This window comes from Phaethon lepturus, unplaced genomic scaffold (genome assembly GCF_000687285.1).
Source record: "Phaethon lepturus isolate BGI_N335 unplaced genomic scaffold, ASM68728v1 scaffold14072, whole genome shotgun sequence".
Taxonomy (NCBI): domain Eukaryota; kingdom Metazoa; phylum Chordata; class Aves; order Phaethontiformes; family Phaethontidae; genus Phaethon; species Phaethon lepturus.
In genome coordinates this window covers 20,936-39,694 of record NW_010524244.1, presented here as the reverse complement: position 1 = coordinate 39,694, position 18,759 = coordinate 20,936, and the positions used below count along the sequence as shown (strand labels likewise).

At 43.3% G+C, this 18,759-nt stretch overlaps 1 protein-coding gene across 1 annotated transcript; it reads left to right on the top strand.

Moving 5' to 3' along the window:
• Window positions 1–38: 38 nt before the first annotated feature.
• PDIA6 (protein disulfide isomerase family A, member 6) lies at window positions 39–17,632 on the top strand. The gene is made up of 13 exons (XM_010282391.1): window positions 39–96; window positions 2,504–2,675; window positions 4,332–4,389; window positions 5,207–5,333; window positions 6,318–6,424; window positions 7,822–7,955; window positions 8,372–8,486; window positions 9,404–9,544; window positions 10,747–10,831; window positions 10,925–10,997; window positions 12,061–12,219; window positions 16,306–16,402; window positions 17,145–17,632. Exons 1-13 carry the CDS (start codon window positions 39–41, stop codon window positions 17,211–17,213), a joined length of 1,395 nt encoding a protein of 464 aa, XP_010280693.1. The 3' UTR covers window positions 17,214–17,632.
• Window positions 17,633–18,759: the final 1,127 nt, after the last annotated feature.

Sequence of the window (18,759 nt, the reverse complement as noted above, 5' to 3'; positions counted from 1 at the left end):
TGGAGTTGGAGGACAGCGCCCGCAGACGCGCTTCGGCCATGGCCGCTCCGAGCCGCTGCGCCGCCCCCGGTTGCTTAGTGGGTTACTGGGGCGCAGGTAGGTGGCCTGAAGATCGCAGCAACACAAAAAATTAAAACCGTGCTTATCTCTCACCCTAATTAAAAAAAAAAAAGCAGCCTTGATTTCCAGTAAGCAGTGATGTTCTACTTGCCAGGCTACCCTGACGTGGGAGCTAGTGCTGTAAGGGCAGAAGGGAATGAGTGAAGACAAAAGGAGTCGTCCGTGGGAAAGTGTACATCCTCTTCCCCTCCCCTGCTTCTGGGCTCTCTGTGCCGAATAAACCGGTAAACCTGTTAAGCGGTCCCCCTCGGACCCCTTTGTGGAGGTAGGGAAGGTGCAGACAGCACCGCACGTTCCCTAGCGGGGAAGGCTCTCGCTCACCGAGCGCACATGTGCAGGGATGTGCGAAATTCAGCACAGCAAGCTCTGCTGCAGAAGGGGAGGGCATTTTAAGGAGGAAGTTCACAGAAGCATCATCCTGTAGCAAAAGCTTTTTTCACAGATCTTCAGAGTTACAACTTGGCTTTTCAGTGAGGACTAGTATACTAGCATGGAGCTGTCATGGTCGGTTTAACAACGCTCCTGTTAATCGCTTATGTCAGAAAATAACTTCTGAAATCAGAGTAGCTGAGATTTTTTTGCCTTAATATCAAGGACAGATTTGTATTTTCCTGGCTTAGATGCATGTAGGAAAATGATCTTTTTATTTCCTAAAAATGAATTAAACGGTGAATATTTCTCTATAGAAAGGGAAATTATGCCACCAGTTCATGAGTCATAGTTTAAAAAAAAAAAAAGGCAGTGATATGTGACTAAGTGAATGTCACCATGTACTTTATTTTGTGAGTTTCCTTTAGCAGATGTTTCTGCATAAGCTAGAACTTCTCTATTTGAAGTGACAGAAACGGCTGAGTGAACTCTGTTCAGCTTCTGATTGTATTCTGCCAGAGACATCTTTAGGTGATGCCAAAATATGCTCATTTCAATTTAATGGTCTCATTTTGTCTGGAGAAGGGTTTCTCTGTTGAGAGTGGCTAACATTCAAGTAGCTTTTTCCATCCTTGTTTTCTTAGTCTACTCCAGCAGCAGCTGCTATTGTAGGTCACTGTAACATGCTGTGACAGCCACAGATTGCCTTGGAAGTCAGTTGATCAGTGCTGATGAAGTGCTGTTTGTGTGTGGGCATACTGAAGGGAGATAGCCAGTCTAACATGTAAGTCTGGTGGTGGAAACCAACTAAGGTCACCCCAAAAGAAAAGGGTTAGGTCCTAGAGCTAGAAGAAGCCGTTAGAGGAGGGAGTGGTGTGATGGGTTGGGTGCTGGGTTGCAGTGTGGCGATTGAGTCCTGATCTCTGGTTGGGTAACCTGGAAGATGTTATTTCTGTCAGCTTCTCACCTGCAGAATATAGGTGTAATGAAACTGGCTTTTCTTGAGCAGGACTGATAAAGCGTAGGTGATGCTGTGCAGTCTGTACCATGTACCGTAGAGTTTCTGCATTACTGAATTGTATCTTCCTCTCACATACAGTCTTGAGAGAGAATGTGCAGCTTCCTATGCAAGTTATTAACCACTCGCAGCAAAGCTAATAATTTTTGCCTAGTTCTGAGCTCCTCCCAGTCTTTGGATTAAGAAGAGTCTTTTGCTATGTGGTTTTTGTTACACAAATGGTTGTCATCTTTCATCGAGTCATCTCTCAATCTCTCTGGCTAGGTACAAGGAAGGATTACAAGGTTTTATGTGCAAAGTCTAAAGCAATAAGATGATCCAGAAATGACCAGAAGTATAAAGTCTTTCTTAAGAGAAAACAATTTCTTTTAATGATTTGTATTTTTTAGCATGCTAAGAGTGCTTGAGTTGTTAACCAGTGAGATTTAGCTGTTCTCCAGTCTGTTGCTAGAGAGATAAACGAATGGTAGACCAAGATCCTTATGAGCAAGAACGAAGGAGCTCCTTACACTACCAGTACATCAAGTGCTGGTCCTAAAATCGGTGTAGCTGTACTAAGACTAGTTGGGACAGTCCTGCATTATGTGATCCTATGAAAGATGTGATTGAGTGCCTGCCTATGCCCAGAGGAGTGGGCAACTGGCTTAGGAGTTTCTGTGAGAAAGAACTGAAAGAAAATGTAGCTGATCATGGGGATCCCCATGGAAGTTCTGTTGAGCTGGTACCAGTAGTAGTTAGGGTTGCAGCTTTGACAAAATGGTCTCCAGAGAGTCATGGCAGGAGTGGCGTAATTCCAGCTAGCTTTAGGCACAGAGAATATACTGCATGGTACTGCAGAATCATGATTTAAGTGAGAAGGGAAAGCGTATATCTTGCCTTAACTTCCATTTTTTTTCTGGTCAAACTGGAATCCCTTTCTTCCCACCCACTGCTGATTTGCAGGGGATCGGGAGATGATTTAGCCATGGCAACAGGATAATCATAAATGTTCTGCAGGATTGTTGATTGCTTTGCTTTCTGTTCTAGGCACAGTGAGCTGCACATTATTCCTGGCAGTTAATGGTTTATATTCAGCCAGTGATGATGTGATAGAGCTAACACCAACTAACTTCAACAAGGAGGTCATTCAGAGTGAGAGCCTGTGGCTTGTGGAGTTCTACGCCCCATGGTAAGAATTATAGCTGCGTACTTGCTGTATGTACTTTTATCAACTCACCACAGCATAGGAATTTGGGACTGATCCGTCCAGGGTTTCACAGAAGCATTAAGGTTGGAAAAGACCTTTGAGATCATCAACACAACACCACCATGTCCTGAAGTGCCACATCCACACATTTTTTGAACACTTCCAGTGATGGTGACTCCACCATCTCCCTGGGCAGCCTGTTCCAATGCTTGACCACTCTCTCCATAAAGAAATTTTTCCTGATACCTAGTCTAAACCTCCCCTGGCACAAATTGAGGCCATTTCCTCTCGTCCTATCGCTAGTTACTTGGGAGAAGAGACCAACACCCACCTTGCAACAACCCCCTTTCAGGTAGTTGTAGAGAGCAATAAGGTCTCCCCTCAGCCTCCTCTTCTCCAGACTGAACAACCCCAGTTCCCTCAACCTCTCCTCATAAGGCTTGTGCTCCAGACCCCTCTCTAGCTTCGTTGCCCTTCTTTGGACACGCTCCAGCAACTCAATGTCCTTGTAGTGAAGTGTCCTTCTTGTTTCATTCAGTTGTTGGCAGTACAGTTACTGATTTGATGGCCTCATGACTAGCAAAATAGTTGCAGTTGTGATTCCTATTTTAAATATTTCCACGAGGGGAAAAGGCAGGAGCTGGTTTCAAGTTGACAAATAGGGTATAATAACAAAACCTTCTATGCCATTTTACTATTTGAATTCATCTACTGAAATTAGTATTAAAAATGGCTGATCCAAGTGCAGTAGGTAAGTGAGAAGGCCCCTCACTTCTGTCTTTCTGAACCTGATTCTAATGTGAAAGCAGAGATCTGAATTCACACTTAGAATTTCTGATTTCCATTGAAAAATATTGTCTTTGCATCTTAATTTAGCACCTCTATCTCCCATCCTGCTTATGTTTAGAGCATGGAGTCTCTTCCATGTAAGTTCTGGTGATGTATATTCCACCTTTGCACAAATCCTGTGTGCTATTGCCATCTGAAGCTTCACGTTCTGGAGAAAGGGGCCTTTTGTTGCAACAGCCTGACTGTCTGGACTGAGAGGTTTAGAGGAAAGCTTACTGGGCCTCTTCTAGTGTTGTTGCAGCTTTACAGGCAAAGAGAAGCTTTATTGAACAGTGGTAATAAAGTGTAGAAGAGGTATAAGTAAATTGGCAGGTTTCCCTACAGACTTACGATGCTGTGAGTAAATATTAGTTGCCAGTTAACTGTTGGTCTTTTCCCCCAGACATCTCCAGGAGATGTTGTGCCAAAAGCTCTTGCTAGTTAAGAAGTTACCTCTAGAATAATTTTTTTCAGGCCTCATCACAGGTCCGGATTAGCTTGCAACAAGCAGACTAGTGTGCAAATCTGGATTTTGGTGCTTACGTTTGCTTCTGTTAGGAAAGCCAGGTAGCTTTTGAGATCTGTGCACATGTGTGTGTGTGCATATGCACTTACACATATGGAGGTTTTTCTTCAGAATTCTGAGCAATGATGTGGCCTTTCCCTCTTCACAAGTAGACCTTAAGTCTTGTGCAGTTTGCTGCAGGCGACTGTTCTGTAATTGCAAACCTAACAAGGCCGTGCTGTACTCTGTGAAATAGTTATCAGATCAGAATGACAATAACTATTTTTTGGTTCTTCTTCTAAAAGGTGTGGTCATTGTCAAAGACTAACCCCTGAGTGGAAGAAAGCAGCAACAGCATTAAAAGTAAGTTTAACCTTTCAAATGTGCTTGTGGCAGTGGACTGAAGAGAATTTGGCTGTTTGTCATCTGGCTTGGGAAAATGGAGGTGGGGTTTGGTCCCCAAAGCCATATCACTTTAATCATACTTGTCCAGCTGGAGAAGGGGCCAATCAGAGGCAATTAAAGTCAGGATTTTTGTGTTTGTGGGGTTTTTTTGTGGGGGTTTGTTGTTGTTGTTTGTTTGGTTTTTTTAAGAAGCCATTGAATTGTAGGGGAAGCAAGTAAATTCTGTCCCTGTGGATTCCTATTACTGTTTTCCAGGGTTGCTTTTAACAGCACCAGAAGACTTTAGAATCCAGCCATCCCCCAAAATAGCATGTTTCTCTCTTACCCTTTCTGTCCTGCCACCTGCCTCTGAAGTACAGGAACAGCATGAACTGAGTATTTGAAAGCTGTTGATGATGAGTATTTCTCTAATTGCAGAAAACTTGGTCATGTAGTGATTTGCTGAACTGTTGCCTAGGTAAAAATATATTCCCCTTAAAAAAAAAAAGAAAGAAAAAACCCACAAAACTACAACAGAACAAAAAACCTACCCCAAACAAACAGAAAATCCAACAAAAAAAACCAAACTCAAACAATTTAAAATTTAGTTTGTCAGGATGAAGAAAAAAATGGACTTAAATGGTGTTCTGTAGTTTAATGCTTTTTGGGGATAACACCTCTTTTACTTTGACTTGTTTCCTTAATGTCCTACTAACTGTCTCTAGCATGCACAGAGTGTAAAATGTGTTAAATCACTGTAGAAGTCTTGTCTTAGTTTTTGTTTTTATTTCCACAGGGTGTAGTGAAAGTAGGTGCAGTAGATGCTGATAAGCATCAGTCCTTGGGTGGACAGTATGGTGTCAGAGGGTTTCCAACTATCAAGATATTTGGAGCCAACAAAAACAAAGCAGAGGATTATCAGGGTAATTGTGATCCTCTTTCATGTATTGCATATCTAAAAAATTCCCTTATTACAGTAATTACGATAGCTGTTAATGTGTCTTGTGTGGTGTTTCCATCCTGTCTAGTGCTTGTAGTAACTGAGAGACAGATAGGTGGGACTTGTTTGACCAAATTCATAGAGTCATAGAATCTTTGGGTTGGAAGGGACCTTTAAAGGTCATCTAGTCCAATCCCCCTGCAGTGAGCAGGGACATCTTCAACTAGATGAGGTTGCTCAGAGCCCTGTCCAACCTGACCCTGAATGTTTCCAGGGATGCCTCAGCTACCACCTCTCTGGGCAACCTGTGCCAGTGTCTCACCACCCTCACGGCAAAAAATTTCTTCTTGGATCTAGTAGAAATCTGCCCTCTTCTAGTCTAAAACCATTACTCCTTGTCCTACCTGTACAGGCCCTGCTAAAAAGTCCATCCCCATCTTTCTTAGAAGCCTCCTTGAAGTACTGGAAGGCTGCAATAAGGTCTCCCCAGAGCCTTCTCTTCTCCAGGCTGAACAACCCCAACTCTCAGCTTGGCCTCACAGCAGAGGTGTTCCATCCCTCTGAGCACTGTTGTGGCCTCCTCTGGCCCCGCTCCAACAAATTCATGTCTTGCCTGTGCTGAGGGCTCCAGAGCTGGATGCATGTCTTGAGTGTGGGCTAGCGATACCACCTGTAGTTTGTAGTTGGTGGAGGTTTGATAGGCAGTTCCAAAGAAGAACTTGTTTACTGGGAGCTTGCCACAGTCGCCCCCCTATCAGATAAAGTGGGTAGTTAAAAAGTGAAGTCAATCCTGCTACTTGTGTTTAAGTCAGTGATGTCCCACTGCTAGTACCATGTCGCTCACAGTACAGTCTTGCTTTTCCAGAAGGATCCCTAGGGTGAGGGAGTATTAAATCTGTAATTAAGTCAGTGGCCTGCCTTAAACTGGCTTTTTGGTGCTTTAATCACTCATTTTGCTGTGTTGCAGGTGGTAGGACAAGTGATGCCATTGTTGATGCTGCTCTGAGTGCTCTTCGGTCCCTGGTGAAAGACCGTCTTAGTGGCAGAAGTGGAGGATATAGTTCTGGGAAACAGGTATTTGAGGGAACGTGTGGGTTTGTTGTCCACTGGAGACTGTCCTCTATGTGAGATCAGAGCTTGTGCTCCTGACTGTTCACATAATAGTTGAAGTTGGAGCGGACCTCTGGAAGTTGTCTAGTCCAGCCCCCTGCCCAGTGCGAGGTCAGCTAGAGCAGATTGCTCAGGGCTATGTCCTGTCAAGTTGTATCTCCAAGGTCTGAGGCTCCACATAGACTGCACTCTTTGGGCAGCCTGTTCCAGTGTTTGACCACCCTCGCAGTATAAAAGCTTTCTTTTATGTTTAAATGAAATTCTTGTATTTCACCTTACACCCTTACTGCTTGTTCTGTCACTGGGCATTGCAGAGAAGAGTCTGCCTTATATGTGGATAGGATCCACACTGAGCCACCTTTTTTCCAGCTGAGCAGTCCCAGCTTTCTCAACCTTTCATATGCTCAGAGCCCTTAGTCAGCTTTGACCTTTGACTGGACTTGCACCAGTATGTGCATGCTTCTTATACTGGGGAGCCCAGAACTAGACCCAGCACCCCAGACGTTCCACACAGTGCTGAGCAGAGGGAAAGATCATCTCCCCAGACCTGCTGGCAACTCTGCCTATAGCAGCTCAGTTGGCTGTTGGCCACCTTTTGCCACAGGGTGTGTTGCTGGCTTATGTTCACCTTGTCCACCAGGACCCTTAGGTTCCTCTCTGAAAAGCTGCTTTCCAGCTAGTCAGTCCCCAGCATGTACTGGTACATGGGGTTATTCTTCCCTAGGTGCAAGATTTGCATTTCCCTTTGAACTTTGAGGTCCTTCTTAGCCCCATGCTCCAACTGGTTGAGGTACCATTTGCATAGTCCCAGTCTAAGATACATTGAGTTTCTTTTAATCTGGTAGTGTTCTGAAGTTGGCTTGCTGGATTTCTCCCTGAAGGTAGCTTGGAAAGCTTCTGGTTCCTACTACTGTTTGTAAATCATGGAGCAAGTACACTCTGATGTACTCAGGTTGGCCAGATAGAAGACCTGAGTGGACTGTACCCTGTAGTGTGTATTGCACTCAGACGGTTGTTTTGCCTGAAAACCAGGGTGGAGTGGGGTGGCAGGGTTGGAAAGCATTTTGTTCTTGGAGACCTGGGGAGGTCTTCTACATCTTCTCATGAGTCAGTTTGACCTGATTTTTCTCTTTTTTTTTAATTTTTTAAGAGAAGGTTCACTTGCTGTTTCTTGAAAGTGCTGTGGGAGTGGGCTGTGTGTATTGTCAGTTCTAAAATGAAAAAGTTGTATGACCTAACACTGCCTGTTTGTGTCATGTTGTACCAAATGGTCTTTATTTGAATGAGACACATGGGAGATGGCTTCTGTGGGAAACCAGTTTTGGTTACTTCTTATGTGAGGGTCTGTTTGTTTCTTACAGAGCCGAGAGAGCGGAGGTGGAGACAAGAAGGATGTGATTGAGCTGACTGATGACAGCTTTGATAAGAACGTCATAAATAGTGATGATGTGTGGATGGTGGAGTTCTATGCCCCATGGTGTGGGCACTGCAAAAAGTAAATGAGGCTTTTCTTTGACAATTCAGTTCCCATTAGTGCTCATTTTTGTGCAATACCCGTAATCCCCTAAAAGGGACCTTGCATATCTGGTGTATCAGAAGCGGGGTTTTCCATAAGCTGTTCTAACAAAAATGTGCGGGCTTCTCTTGCTCAGGGCACCTTGGTGCTGGTTTGGCTCCACTCCTCCTTAGCAGTAAAACTCCCAGTTATCAGTGGTAGTAAGATGCAGAAGTTACACTGAACTTATAATTCTTTCAGATGTGGGACTTGAGTCTCATTTGGAATAATCCACCTAACCGTCACTCTCTGCAGAGACTTACACTTTTCATGAGTGGAGTATGCTACATAATGTTGGAATGTGGTATTCTTTTGCGAACTCTGACCTTAGAGCACTCATAACTTTTGTTTTTCAGTCTGGAGCCAGAATGGGCAGCTGCTGCCACTGAGGTGAAGGAACAAACAAAGGGAAAAGTAAAGCTGGCTGCAGTAGATGCAACAGTCAATCAGATGCTGGCAAGCCGATACGGGGTGAGTGTGCTCTGCAGTGGTTACAGTCTCCTTTCCATCTCTAGTAAGTCAGACTTCCTTTTAATGCTTACGGAACTGTTTCTTAATCTGGTAGCACAAATGTTTTGTGCTAAAAATAATGTTGAGTGACACATACTATTTTTCCACACATAATTTATTCCTGAATGTCAGTGATATTACAAATAAATGGGGTGAAAGGAATAGAGTAAATCTGGATGTTGCTGATGAAAAAGGCTGTTGCTTTCCTTAAGGTCTTGTATAGCTTTGTCATCTGAAGCGAGAGGTCTCTCCTTTCAGACTGTGTTTATGCTGGCTGGGCAGCTCCAGAACACACACCTGTACCTCTGCATCTTGGAGCCAGTTGTCAGGGATCACTCTGACAATATTAGCTGCCTAGGTCAGCTATACTGTGGGCAGAAACTGAACTGACATTCTTTCATTTTTAATACAGTACAGGTAGCTTGTATAGCGTTTCCCTGTAAGTGCATATGGCTGGCAGTCAACAGGAACGCTGAACAGGTTTTACTGGAAGTGTAGCTTAAGGGAGTTTAAGGTCCACTTGTTGCCCTGTGGGTACAGTGCTGTCTCCCTATAGTTAAACTGGGAAACTAATGTCTAAGAAATACAAAGAGTTAAGATAGTCCTTGTGGTACTTAAACCTGGTTGGTGTGTCTAAACTGAGATGAAACTATTGCTGATTCATCAGGCCTAAAACCTGAAACAAAGTTGTTTTGAATGGTCGTGCAAGTAGGAAGCTACGAAATTGCTGAAGTTCAGTCATAATATGCTGTGAGATTTGATTCATGTAGATGTTAAATCTCTTCCCTTTCTCAGTCTAGAACACGTCAGAGTAGCAGATAACTTCCCCCATAAATGTTCAGATTTATTTGAGCTGATGACTTAAACTTGTCTTGCAGATTCGTGGATTTCCCACAATTAAAGTCTTCCAGAAAGGAGAAGACCCTGTTGATTATGATGGTGGCAGAACTAGATCTGATATCATTGCTCGTGCTCTGGATCTGTTTTCTGATAATGCACCACCACCTGAGCTTCTCGAGGTACCTCTACATCATTTTCTCAAATTGTCTTTCTATCATATTCTTTGCAGCAGTTTTTACAGGACTGTATTAACTGTAAATAAAAAAGCGTAGGTATGCTGCTAGCACACTGTTTTGCAGCAGAAATAGTCAAGGATGACAAGTCTGATCATTTAGCTTTCTGTTATTTAATTTTTACTGTGAATTGTTCACTGAAATATGATCAGAATTGATATACTGAAGGCACTGATGGTGCTGGTGCCAGAGTTCCTGAATCCTCTCTTTGAGGCATGAGTGGGAAGGTTGGGCTCTATGCCCCATCTTTTTTTCTAAGAACGAGAGGGCAGGGTTTTGTAATTTGTAAGCCGTCCATTAGGAGTTGCATGAGCTTGTTGTCCAGAAAACTCTAACCTCTCTATGGTGATTTGTAGTTTCATCTTGATGATGGTAGATTTGAAATGGTGATCGGTTGTCTTGCATGCACCCCACTTCGGAGACAATCCACGGGGGTGCAGGAAGAAAAAAATAATTATGCCATTAGTAAACATTCTAAAATTTCTTTGTAAAATTTCATCTTTATCTAACCCTTTTAAAATTTGTACTTTCTGTATGCTTTGTAATGTACATAATGCTAATATAGTAGTACATGCATGTAATTGATATACATATATTGGGGCTGCATGCTTAGAAGTTTCTTTACTGGTAGAGGTGCACAATTAAAGTTTGGAGACCACTGACATAGATGTGATCTACCTTAAAAAGGAATCTATTTAATTGACAATAACATAGCAATACCAGTTTTGTGTCCTCATCTTCAGCAAATGCTGCACCCTGCTGGCCCTCCTTATACTAGCAGCACCATGGGTGAAACCTACAGGCATATGCATAGGTCTGGGTGCGCTGTTTGCAGTGACTTATAATTAGAGCAGTATTTGGTTTATACCAGCCCTGATCCAAGGACAGTGATTTGGAGCAAGAAGTGGCATCTTACTGTGATGTTTGGGACTGCTTGCTTTCCTGTTGCTGCAAGTCTTAACAGAAGACTTGCGAACTCTTTGTAATTACTTGTGTTGGACTAGTGGAGAAGGATAGGCTTGTAAGCTTTTGTGTCAAATTGGTTCAGATGTTTATAGGATGGAGTTGATGGGCTCTTTGAGGGAATTATAGTCACAGCTGGGTAATCAAGTCTTACTTAATCAATGACTTCTGCCACTTTTTTCTAGATAATTAGTGAAGATGTTCTGAAGAGTACCTGTGATGCTCATCAGCTCTGCATCATTTCTGTCCTGCCTCATATTCTCGACACAGGTAGACATAGAAACAAGCAGGCTTCTGTATGAATTTGTCAGTTAAAGCATGTAGTTGTGTTTTTCAATATGTCCAATTCTGTCTGACAAATAGGAGCTTCAGGGAGGAATTCTTACCTGGATGTCATGTTAAAAATGGCTGAAAAATACAAAAAGAAAATGTGGGGGTAAGTGTCATTGTAGACTGGTCTTGAAAAAGATGTGAGCATTTTTAGAGGTAATGGGAAAGAATCTTGTATGGTAGTGACTTATCTGCAGATAGAACTGTTCCTTGTTCAGGATAGCGTATCTTGGTATTTCACTAGCTATACTGCAGGAGGGGGTGTTGGGGCTTTAGAATAAACTGTTGAATTGTGTTCTTTTTATCCATCTCTCAAATCCTGCATTTACAAGTGACATCTAAACATTAATGAGATCAGATTAAGCATATTTTACTCCTCTCCTGAACACTAAAGTATTTTAGGGCAGTATTTATCTGATTTCTTTTAGAGTCTGAGTCAGTCTGCCAGTATGAGCATTGAATTCTCAAAACAGCAAATTGCAATTTGCTAACAAATTTCATACTGTCAAAAGAGCAGGCCAGCAGGATTTGCCTCTTCTCCTCCTCTTGAATGGAGGTTAGGATCTCTGGGAACTGAGAGTTGTTTTGACATGCTGACTGCTGTGAAAAGAGGGCAAACTAGCATGAAACCCTGGGGTGAAATGCTAGGATTGGCTGATACCAAAGGTTCCTCAGGGGACATGTTAAGCTTTAGAGGTACTGAGACCTAACCAGTGAGGTGAAACTAATACTGAGTTAAATACTGGTCTTGCAGTCTTTAGCCAGAAATCCTTTACAGTGGGATTTGGGTAGTACTTCGTCATGTTTAGTGTTGTGATTTGAGCTGTTTTAAACCTTGCTTAATACAGGCTAGTGTGCAGCACTTTGTTCAGATTGGTAACATAGTTCTTTCCCTGGATTGCCTTTCACGACTGTTCTTCTGATCCAGCTTGCAGTGGCTGTGACCATGGGGTTAGCCAGAGGTGCTGTTCAGGAGGGGCTTTCTTCTGTTACATGGTTCAAAATTGGGACTCTGCTATTGCCTGCTTACTTCAGTAACAAAGGAATGGGTTGACACTGTCAAGGGCAGTTCAGAGCCCAGCTTGAACTCTGCAGGGTTGCAGAGTATGTGTGACTTTTAAACAACTGTAATGCCTATCCTAATCATTTTATTTTCTCTTTTCCTCAAGGTGGCTGTGGACAGAAGCAGGTGCTCAGTCAGATCTTGAGAGCTCTTTGGGGATTGGAGGCTTTGGGTATCCAGCAATGGCAGCTGTTAATGCTCGGAAGATGAAATTTGCCCTTCTGAAGGGATCATTCAGTGAGCAAGGGATTAATGAGTTTCTCAGGTATGAAATCTTTGTGACTTAAATCTTTCTATAATTGGGGCTGTGACTCTTCAGACCAAAATCAGGCTCTCCTGGATCAGGTGAGACTTGCACAGTTAAGAGAATTAAGATGACGAGCATTCATTGGAGTAAGGGAATTGCAACTACTGCAATTTGGTGGCTCATGGCTTAGACGGATGTACTTTTCACTGGGTAAAAAACTGGATGACCAAGCCCAGAGAGTTGTGAATGGAGTTAAATCCAGTTGGCAGTCAGTCACAAGCTGTGTTCCCCAGGGCTCAGTTTTGGGTCTGGTTTTGTTTAATATCTTTATTGATGATATGGATCAGGGGATCTAGTGTTCCCGCAATAAGTTTGCAGATGACAGCAAATTGGGTGGGAGCGTTGATCTGCTGGAGGGTGGGTAGGAGGGCTCTAGAGAGGGATCTGGACAGGCTGGATTGATGGGCCGAGGTCAACTGTGTGAGGTTTAATAAGGCCAAGTGCCCGGTCCTGCACTTGAGTCACAACAACCCCATGCAACGCTACAGGCTTGGGGAGGAGTGGCTGGAGAGCTGCCCGGTGGAAAAGGACCTGGGGGTGCTGGTTGACAGCCAGCTGAATACGAGCCAGCAGTGTGCCCAGGTAGCCAAGAAAGCCAACAGCATCCTGGCCTGTATCAGCAATAGTGTGGCCAGCAGGAGTAGGGAAGTGATTGTGCCCCTGTACTCGGCACTGGTGAGGCCGCACCTTGAATCCTGTGTTCAGTTTTGGGCCCCTCACTACAAGAAGGACGTTGAGGTGCTGGAGCGTGTCCAGAGAAGGGCAACGAAGCTGGTGAGGGGTCTGGAGAAAGTCTTATGAGGAGCAGGTGAGGGAACTGGGGTTGTTCAGCCTGAAGAAGAGGAGTCTGAGGGAAGACCTTATCGCTCTCTACAACTACCTGAAAGGGGGTTGTGGTGACGAGGGTGTTGGTCTATTGTCCTATCGCTAGTTGGGAGAAGAGGAAATGGCCTCAAGTTGTGCCAGGTGAGGCTTAGACTGGATATTAGGAAAACTATTTCCTGAGAGAGTGGTCAAGCATTGGAACAGGCTGCCCAGGGAAGGTGGTGGAGTCACCATCACTGGAAGCGTTCAAAAAAACGTGTAGACATGGCACTTCGGGACATGGTTTAGGGGGCATGGTGGTGTGTTGATGGTTGGACTTTGATCTTAAAGGTTTTTTCCAACCTTAATGATTCTATGAGTAATAAAGCAGTCTCTATCTTTTTCATGGAATCTGAATGGTTTGCGTTGGAAGGGACCTTTAAAGGTCATCTAGTCCAATCCCCTGCAATGAGCAGGGACCTCTTCAACTAGGTCAGGTTGCTCAGAGCACTGTCCCAACCTGACCCTGAATATTTCCAGGGATGGGGCATCTACCAACTCTCTGGGCAACCTGGGACAGTGTCTTACCACCCTCATGGCAAAAAATTTCTTCCTTGGATCTAGTTGAAATCTGCTCTCTCTAAGTTTAAAACCATTACTCCTTGGCCTATTGCTACAGGCCCTGCTAAAAAGTCTGTCCCCATCTTTCTTAGAAGCCCCCTTGAAGTACTGGAAGGCTGCAAGAAGGTCTCCCCAGAGCCTTCTCTTCTCCAGGCTGAACACCACCAACTCTCTCAGCCTGTCCTCACAGCAGAGCTGTTCCAGCCCTCTGATCATTGCTGTGGCCTCCTCTGGCCCCGCTCCAACAGGTCTATGTCTTTCCTGTGCTGAGGGCTCCAGAGCTGGATGCAGGACTCCAGGTGGGGTCTCACCAGAGAGGAGTAGAGGGGCAGAATCCCCTCCCTTGACCTGCTGGTCACGTTGCTTTGGATGCAGCCCAGGATGTGGTTGGCCTTGTGGGCTGCCAGTGCACATTGCCAGCTCATGTCCAGCTTTTCATCCACCAGTACCCCCAAGTCCTTCTCGGCAGGGCTGCTCTCCATCCTTTCATCCCCCAGCCTGTACTGGTATTGGGGCTTGCCCCAAACCAGGTGCAGGACCCTGCACTTGGTCTTACTGAACCTTATGAGGTTCACACAGGCCCATTCCTCAAGCTTGTCCAGATCCCTCTGGATGGCATCCAATTCCTCAGGCATGTCAATCGCAAACTTGCTGAGGGTGCATGTGATCCCACTGTCTATGGCACTGATGAAGATATTAAGCAGTACTGGTCCCAATACGGACCCCTGAGGGACACCACTCATCACAGATCTCCATCTGTACGTTGATACATTGACTACTACCCTCTGGTTGTGACTGTCCAACCAATTCCTTATCCACTGAATAGTCCACCCATCAAATCCATATCTTTCCAATTGAGAGAGAAGGATCTTGTGGGGGACCATGTCGAAGTCGCACCATCATAGAAGGCCACTAGGTTGGTCAGGCAGTATCTATTTAATTCAGTACTATTTAATTCAGCTGTGCATTCTGATTAGTAATTGGGAAGTTCCCAGTTTGTGAATCTAAATAGTTGCTGCTGAGGTTCTTGAGGTTCTGTATGTTGCTGTTCATGTTTCTGGTTCAGTCTGGTCCTGTCTTTCCCTTCCCCGTTTCCCTGGCATCTGATAAACTTATTGGGGGAGCTGAAGCAATCCATTCTAAAACTTAGTAGCTCTCTGCTCAGATCAAGTTCTCTGAAACTGCCTTTCGGGTAGCTGAGCAAGAGCCAGCGCTGAGAGGAATTGAATGGGAAAAAGAAACGAGGAGGAGGACAGAGGGCTGTAGCACCACTGAAACAGAGCAGCTACACTTAAACAGCTACTTAAGCATGGTCAAAGTGAAGTGGGAACTCTCCTTCTGGGTAAAACATCTGCTGCGATAAGGTGTGTAAGAGCCTTTGAGAGCTTACATTAGCCACATTAGCTCCTTGTCCTTGCTTGGAGAATGGCAGAGAACAGTCAGAATTGCAAAAGAAAATACAAGACTTTCCCCACCTTGCCATAAGAAACACATTAACTGAACCCTGTTCCTGCTGGATTAATGGGAGCAGTTATTCTCTTACTTGTGTAAGTGATCACTTTCTTCTTGATGCCAAAAAGGGACGGTTCTCAGAATATCAAGTAAAACTTAGGATTTGGATGCAAGAAGAGTAATACCAGACAGTCTGTGCTAACGCATGTGAGAGAAATAATCTCCTTTTCTCAGACATGGCAAATTCTTTTTAGTCTATAAAATCCATTTTAGTCAAGCCTCTCCTGGTGAGGGTGGATGGTCCTTCCAGGACATAATGACCAACTTAACAGCTTGTATTGCATTAGATAATTGGTTTGGTATTGTCTTAGTACAGAGCAATACCTGCTGGAATACTCTCTTGACACTTCAGCTCAGCTGTGCTACCTAGAGAAAAGCAGTACAATCACAGTTGGTGTAGCTGGCTGTTAGCTCAGCTTGCTGTGTGCAGCTTTTGTAATCTTAGTAAGTGGTCTCAAAAGTGTTGACAAAAATATGGAAATCAGCACTAACAGCATTAAAAAGCATAAAAATTGTAGACTCCACCTAGGGAGGAATGCTTATTCAGTCTTACTTGCCTCTGAAAGTATGCCAAGGGATTAGCTCTTCAGGATTTTCATGTTACGCTTTTTGAGCAAGCCTAACTAGCAAGTGCAAGATGGGGTATCTCAAAGCAAAAGCTGGTTACTTCATACCCATTGTAATCTGTGGAGGCTTAGAGTCCGCTAAAAATGATCACTAGTGATTTCAAGTAATAGTTGCAGGTGACTTCCAAAACTAGAATTACAGGTTTCTCTTGGAGTTGTCTCAAGTGATATACAACATAATGTTAAATGGGCTGTATTTGTTCATGAGTGTTACAAGGGGCACTGCTGACACATGAAGCAGTGTAGCTCACATAATTTGTCTCTTTGGATCCAATTGTCAATTTGTAATGCTGCTTTAAGGGCTCTTTCACTTTCTGCTTCTTAATTTGAAAGGCTATTCCTTCTGGACAGTTTAGATTTGTTTCAAGAGATGCAAGCAGATTTCAAAGTTAACTTCCCTTTATCTGAAGCAGGCACTGTTCCACGTGGATGGAGACTGGAGAAATTTCTTAAATTTAACTTGTTGGGTTTTTTTCCTCAGGGAACTATCTGTTGGTCGTGGCTCTACAGCACCAGTGGGTGGTGGAGCTTTCCCTAAAATTCATTCAGTTGAACCCTGGGATGGCAAAGATGGTGAGGTAAGAGGTGCTTCATCTCTAAAGGTGATTTGCTAGCATCAGAAGTGACTGGACAGAGTAACTTAGAACTGGCAATGTGAAAATTCTTGTTTTTCAAAGATTGTGGCAAGTTGTGTTTGATTTTCCCATTATCTAAATCCATCTGCCAGATCAAACACCAGATTCATTGTCTGACATTGTGGACAGGCACTCCTGTACAGTGGTAAGGATGTAATATGAAAGTTGAATCCCTTTGGGCTGGAGAATGTGTTACTACCCGTGCTGAGTAAGGGAGGTGGTAGTGTATGCATTCAAGACCTGACTCTTTGTGGAGACTTGGGCTCTGCAATATGCTGACCTTACCATCAAAGTCTTACTGTCAGAAAGTTTGTAAGGTAAAGCCTGCGTAATAACACAGTGAATAAGTGTGTTCTTGAGGTTCAACATTTGCTTTAAAAAAAACAAAGTTAGTACAATCCTTTGATCTACTTCAGATGGTATTAAAATGTAGAATGTGGTAGTAGCTTTGTTACATAGTTTATCTGTATTTGCCTTTATCTGGGGTATTTTTATTAGCAGAAAACAACATTCTAGTGTAAACTGTGATCGCTTGTCCTGTGCTTAATAAGCTTTGAGTTTTTATGAATCAAAGATGACAGGCAGGAGCTTTACTCTCAGGATGAAGTAAGCATCTTTCAAAGTCAGTGATGTCCCAGTGTTAAGCGCTTCTAAACATGTGCTCAAAATCTTCCCGTTCTCACAGCTTCCGGTTGAAGATGATATTGATCTCAGTGATGTGGATCTGGATGACTGGAATAAAGATGAGCTGTGAGATCTTCAGGAAACTTATTTTCTTGGGAGAATTTGTGCAGCAGTTTGCAACCTGGTTCACAATCAAATGGATATTCCAGTGGCCTTTTTATGGAGAAATAGCACGTGACACGCTGTGCTATTTGATGCACTGCAGCAGTGAACTGTACGCACCTCAAGACAACATTGCAGAAATTCTATGAATTGTCATAACCAGTAAACTTGATTGTATTCTGTGTAACAAATATTTTGAGGACAACATGGATATTTCTTTGGAACATCTTGGGTTTTATTTTGTGGATAGTGTGCTGTTTGAGTGTTACTGGAGGCTGTTAGTGTAACCAATTCTAAATGTGATTTTTTTTGTGTTTTTTTCATGGAGGTGGAACCTGGTCAGCTTCTGTTTCATTAAAGAATAAAACAAGGTATTTTTGACACACAGTGTTAGTCTTGTATAGAGTAACAAAGGTGTACATGATAAAAGCTATCCTGTTTTTATCCTGACTCTTGAAAAACGAACTGTAGAACAGAGGATGGTGGAGAGGGGAGTCCTAAACCACCCCATTACTGTGAACGATCTTGACAGTTTGGCCTAAAGCCTGAGTAGATGGACAATCTTAGTTTAAATACTCTGTAGTCTTCCTTTTCCTATTCCTTCTCAGGGGCTTTCTCTTTTCTTTGTGCCAGACTTTGTAAGATCATTAATACAATTGAAGTGGGGTTTCTGCTGCAATGGGAGACACTGGGAGCTGTTGGTCTTTTCCCCAGGATTAGCAGTGAAGCTAATCCCCATGAGGATATGCAAGTGCTAACAGAAAAACACCATGGTGCTGTCTGCAGCAAATGGGATAATATTTCTTCACTTCCCATCTGGCATTGTTTTGATTTGAAATTGCTATTTCCTTGGAAGGGCAATCAGGACTGGGAATAGGGATGGTTACTGCTGCTTTTTTTAATAAAAAATACTATTTTATTTTGTTGATCTCCATGTCTTGTGTATAGGTGTGGTCATAGACATAGTCAGCTTGTTTATAAGTAAGGATGAAAGAACTGAAAAAGTTTCACCTCCTTTCAAGGAGATAACTTAATATGGTATTTGTCTGTAAGAGATCACCCATACCTCGACTCTGTGAAAGGCAGTGCAAGAACCACTGGTCGCCGGCAGTAATGTGACTGCTGATTTGGGGCAGGAAATGGGCTCCAGCTCTGTCATCCCAGCACATGAGATCTAATGGAGCTGTTCTAACTGAAACGTCTTGATAAGTACTTGGGACTAGAAGTCATGCTACACTAAATTCCACAGCAATTTCTTAGGAAAAGAAGGCTTTTCTTAAATTAAAAGAAAAAACCACAAAACACTTTGGGTTTTGCTCTGATATTTTCTTTCTGTTCTGTTTTTTTTTTTTTAAGTTTGCTTTGTTAGAAGAACAGGACTGTACACACCTAGTAGCTCTATTAGCCACCATACATTTTCAGTTGTTTTATTTCACGTCCAATAGATACTCCATCTTTGTAATTTACCAAAAAAAAAAAATAAATACTACCATAGAACCTCCTGCCTCTGAAAC

Excerpts from the sequence above, each read along its gene's own strand:
- PDIA6 (XM_010282391.1), top strand. The coding sequence starts at position 39 with ATGGCCGCTCCGAGCCGCTGCGCCGCCCCCGGTTGCTTAGTGGGTTAC. Across the intron at positions 7,956-8,371 it reads TGGTGTGGGCACTGCAAAAA|TCTGGAGCCAGAATGGGCAG; the intron begins GTAAATGAGGCT and ends TTTGTTTTTCAG. Across the intron at positions 16,403-17,144 it reads GGGATGGCAAAGATGGTGAG|CTTCCGGTTGAAGATGATAT; the intron begins GTAAGAGGTGCT and ends CCGTTCTCACAG.